Source organism: Brassica napus, chromosome C5, assembly GCF_020379485.1.
Source record: "Brassica napus cultivar Da-Ae chromosome C5, Da-Ae, whole genome shotgun sequence".
In the NCBI taxonomy this organism is placed as follows: Eukaryota; Viridiplantae; Streptophyta; class Magnoliopsida; order Brassicales; family Brassicaceae; genus Brassica; species Brassica napus.
The window spans coordinates 5,560,990-5,566,300 of NC_063448.1; the positions used below are offsets into that span (position 1 = coordinate 5,560,990).

Here is a 5,311-nt window from a genome sequence, read left to right on the forward strand (position 1 = left end):
GATGGACTCAACTGCCCAGAGGAAACTCCATAGCTCTGCTTCCATCTTATTTGACACCGAAGAGTAGGATCGGCGACTATGACAAAGAACTTGACCTGACTGATCTCTTAGTATCCAAGCTGCTCCACAGTTCTGTCTGTCGTCAATCCACGATGTTCCAATATTACACTTAACAAAAGAAGCTGAAGGTTTTTGCCATCGCAAGACATTCACCAGACTGCTTTGAATTAATTCCTCATTTCTGGATGATGGATCGTTGGCTCCAAACCATGCTGCAGTGTCCACTTTAACCCTTTCCCATATATCCGATGCTCCTAAGCTCACCCTTTCAAATACTGACATATTCCTAGCTTTCCATAAGTGCCACAGAATCCACGGAAAGTATTTAGAGCTGGTGTCAGATGATGTGCTTCGCCTGCAGACATCCATCAGGTGATGAAAGTTCAAAAATACCGAGTTCATGGAGAAACCAGCAGGAGGCAAAGTAATATTTGACAATCTCCAAACTTCTTTTGTTGTATGGCAATGAAAGAGAATATGACAAATCGTCTCCGGGTGCGCATGACACATCTTACAGCTTGGATCTATCTGTATACCCCTAGTACGTAGCCTCGTCGCCACAGCCAAAGCTCCTGCTAAAGCTCTCCACATGAAATGACGGATCTTAGGAAGAGTCTTTACTTTCCAAATATTAGACCAAAGTCTTTTTTCCACCGGGGGCAGAGATGGAGCTTCAGGAGAAGATATAGTCTGAAGGTGTTCTAGCAATTTGTAGCCACTCTGCGAGTCATATTTTCCGTCTCTACTAAAACCCCATACCAGTGTATCTTCACGCCGATGATCTAACTTCATCCCCAAGATATGATTAGCATCTTCTTCTACAAATAAGTGGCGTACTCTCGCAACATCCCACGTACCATATCTCGCATCTATAAGGTCCGATACTTTGAGGGTAAGATCAACATCATCAGTTCGGTACCTCGGGGGTCTTGGTATCTCCATCCGTAGCCAGTTTTCATACCAGACGTGAGTATCCTGGCCATTGCCAACTCTTTTCCACAGACCCTGCAAGAGAAGCTCCCTGCCATGAATAATACTCCTCCAAGCATAGGAAGGTCGAGTTCCAATGCCACACTCTAAGAAATCACCTTGACGGAAGTATCTACTTTTCATTACTCGAGCTAGTAGGGACTGCGGTTTATACCAGATTCGCCAAGCTTGCTTGCACAAGAGGGCCTGATTAAACCATTCAATGTCCTTAAATCCCATTCCACCAAGCTCTTTGGATTTGCACAACTTCTTCCAAGCGACCCATGCTATCTTACGTTTCTCAGCAGTCCCACCCCACCAGAACTCAGTCATTATGCTAGTCAATTTGGCACACAGATCTTTGGGAAGCTTAAAACAAGTCATAGCGAAAACTGGTAACGCCAAACCCACTGACTTTAGAATGATCTCCTTGCCTCCCTGAGATAAGACCTTAGCTCCACCTCCCCGAAGTCTCCCTTGTACCTTGTCGTGGATGAAACTTAGTAACTTCCCTTTGGAGCTACTGAAACACTCGGGCAGTCCAAGATAAGAGCCCTCTCCACCTTCCTGCTCTATTCCCAAGATCGTCTTCATCTCTTCACGCAAGTGAATAGGTACTTTGGCTCCAAAAATAATAGATGACTTGGTGTAGTTAATCACTTGACCAGAAGCCTCACCATAGAGTTTCAGCCTCCTAACGATCTCTGCTCCATCATCACTAGACGCCTCACACAGCAGTAAGCTATCATCGGCAAACAGGAGATGATGCACTGAGGGTCCCTGAGCTGAGAGTCTAATACCATGCAGCTTTCCATTCGCCTCAGCCTGATTCAAGGTACTAACCAAAGCTTCCGCGCACAGAATAAACAAGAACGGTGACAATGGGTCCCCCTGTCTAATCCCCCTCTCCGGTTTAATGAAACCATGTTGGCCACCATTCAAGAGGATGGAATACGTGACCGAGCTGATGCAAGACAATATCCAAGTCACCCATCTTCTATCAAAACCCAAGCGTTCTAGTAGAATCTCAACAAAAGACCATTCCACCCGATCATAGGCTTTGGACATGTCTGTCTTGATTGCTAAGAACCTATCATTTATCCCGTCCTTGGTTCGTAGACCATGTACCATCTCGTGAGCTACTAGGATATTATCAGTGATAAGCCGACCGCCAACGAACGCTCCTTGTGTATCTGACACAATATCAGGAAGAATATGCTTCAATCTGTTGCATAAGACCTTGGATACAATTTTGTAATGAACTGAGCATAAGCTGATCGGCCTTAGCTCAGTCATTGTCGAGGGAGCCGCCACCTTTGGGAGGAGACATATATGTGTGTGATTCCAGCCAGCAGGTAGAACTGCTGTTCGAAAAAAAACCCTGAATTTCCTCAACTGTAGACGGTCCCACAATGTCCCAAAAACGCTTGTAGAAGGTTCCTGTAAGACCGTCTGCCCCTGGGGCACTATCTCCTTTGATAGAAAAAGCAGCAACTTTGATTTCTTCTGCAAGCACCGGAGCCACGAGCATCGAGTTCATAGCCGGTGTTACTCGACCCTGAAAACCTTCAAACAGACTCTCCAGATCCCAAGGATTCGAGCTGGTGAAGATATCCCCTCAGAAAAATGTTCTTCGCCCAAGGCATCTTTGAGCATTAGAATACGATTCTTAATTCTAAGACTTTTTGCACAAAGATGAAAGTATCTCGTGTTCCTGTCCCCAAGCTTCAACCATCTGATACGACTACGCTGACGCCAGAAGGACTCTTCTGCTCGATATGCTTGGGAGAGCTCACGTCTTAGACGTTTCATCTTGATCCAACTTGGGAATCTTTTCGAAACCTCCTCTTCCAAAGAGGCTTTCAACCTTTTGATTCTACCCCCTGCATTAACAGTAGTCACCCTCTTCCATTTAGCCAGCTCCCTCCGACATCTGTTAATACGATCAGCCAGCGGAGTATTAGAGCCTGGAGACACAGAAGGGCCCCACCCAAGCCACACAATCTCCTCAACTCCACGTTGCTTTGCTAATCTTTTGTCAAATATGAACCTTCCCTTTCCCATCTCTCTTTCTTCAAATGCAAATGTCACCCGAATTGGTCGATGATCAGAAGTGACCATACCAAGATACTCCATATGCGCTTTGGGGAATAATTGGAACCATTCATCATTACCGAAGCTTCGGTCCAGTCTGCATTGGATCCATACACTGTCTCGCCACCCAGCCCACGACAGTTGATTCCCCGAGCTCTTCGTTTCTTTAAGCTTGCAGTTATCAACCATATTTCTAAAATCCCAGCAATTGTAATCTTGCCTCATTGTTCCTCCTAACTTCTCAGATGGGCATAACAGCTCATTGAAGTCCCCCACCAAACACCATGCCTCATTTCTCACCATTCCAATAGTACTCAGCCTGTCCCACACTAAACTCCTGCGAGCACGAACCGGATCACCATATATACACGACAGATAGAAGCCCAGAGACCCTGCCGTGACATGCAAGTCAATGATTCTTTTATCAGCTCCCAACACATCCACTTTGTAGCACCCTTTCCACATTACCGCCAAACCCCCACTTAGACCTATGGGGTCAACAGTTAAAATCTTATCGTAACCAAAATCTTTTTGTAACCCAACCATGTAATCTCTCTTCTGCTTAGTTTCCATTAAAAATAAAAAATCTGGGAAGAAATCCTTTCTTAACTCCCGGAGTTGTTGAACTGTCTCAGTGCTTCCAGCTCCTCGACAGTTCCAGCTAATAACGCTCATTGGGATGGCAGCGGCTTCAAATCGGAAGCCACCGTAGGTTGGGAAGTTTTTGGAGATTTTGAAGAATGTTCTCCAACATTCAAGGGAGCTTTACGCTTCGACAACGTGGTCCCTAGTGCAAGATCATCATGATGTCGAGTGTCAGGAAGCAAAGAAGAATCTCCTGTTTAAGGTCGGGGCCCAGATGTGCACACTTTCTCGGGATTCCTCAGACGTTTCCATTTCTGAGGACGGCGGCGACTCTTCTTACCATCAACCCTGGACTCGGTAGAGAGGTTCCCTGAGTAAGAGCCAACTCGAAACACCGTCGGCCCTAAAGGAGAGGTAGAGGAAGAAGCCTCTTGGTCGTTTACCCCTGATGCCAACACGATTCTAAGGTCTCCAACTGGTTCCGACAAGGCTTGACCCTCGCCCGTTCTACAGGCACGTTTTTGAAGCCTATCATGATCATGAAAGTTAAAACATGCCCTTTCCCCTTATTGACATCGTGAGATATCCGTGGATGATGCACGTCTTTCTCTATAAAGCCCGGCTCGAGAGATTGTTGAACACGAATGATCCTAGCTTGCCTCTCTGTAGCATCACTATGCGAGATGTACTACAGTGCCATATTACGCTCTATACCAGAGAGTTCTGGGAAAAGAGGAGCAAAACCAGGCGGGGCAAACAAGCGCTCCCCATCTCTTTTCTTCTGCTCCAGCTGAGCGTCATTACGATGAGTGGTGTTTCCTTGAGGCACCACCAGATTCCTCCTTCCCTCTTCTTTGTCCTTCCGTTCCTTTATCACAGCCTTATTCTTCAAAAAAGGGCAGCTTGGCCTTTCATGGGTTAAACTCTAGCAGTGAAAGCACCGTTTACGCAACTTTTCGTACTCAAACTCAATGATGACTCTCCCTCCTGAAGGAAGATTCAGTGGCTTTATCGCAATTGCAGGATTAGCAATATCTAGACGTACCAAAGCTCGTATATAAGCCTCCTTTTGAGAAGCTTTAAGATCATATGCAATCTCTTCCACTTTACCCACTTTAGAGGCCAAAAAATCCATAGTCTCCAGGCGGTAGTGATTGACTGGAATGTTACTGATCCTGACCCAAACATCAACAGTAGTCAGAAAATTCGCCGGCGGCGACGGGATCCATCGATCCAGCAACATGGTCCAATCTACTAATAATAGCAATCCCAATTAATTCCAAAGGTTGTGAATCCACTTATGTTGAAATGTTGTGTCTTTTGAAAAAAAAATGTAAATGGTTGTGTCTTTTCTAAAAGTTCTATGTTGTAAGGTTGTGTCTTTTCCAATTAATTTCTAAGGTTGTGTCTTTTTCAATTAATTCATAAGGTTGTGAACTTCACTTATGTTGAAAGGTTGTGTCTTTTGAAAAAGATGCGTAGAGGATTGTGTTTTTTCTAAAAGTTCTATGTTGTAAGGTTGTGTCCTTCTAAAAATTGTCTAAAAGTTGTGACTATTCATAAGTATATTATAAGAAGTGAAAAGTTGTGAGTATTAGAAAAA

At 44.9% G+C, this 5,311-nt stretch overlaps 1 protein-coding gene across 1 annotated transcript; it reads right to left on the reverse strand.

The window, feature by feature from the left end:
• Positions 1-3,965: 3,965 nt before the first annotated feature.
• Positions 3,966-4,951, reverse strand: LOC106433580. Its single transcript, XM_048757111.1, has 3 exons — positions 4,662-4,951; positions 4,401-4,616; positions 3,966-4,215 (listed from the first exon to the last, which is right to left on the reverse strand). Exons 1-3 carry the CDS (start codon positions 4,949-4,951, stop codon positions 3,966-3,968), a joined length of 756 nt encoding a protein of 251 aa, XP_048613068.1.
• Positions 4,952-5,311: the final 360 nt, after the last annotated feature.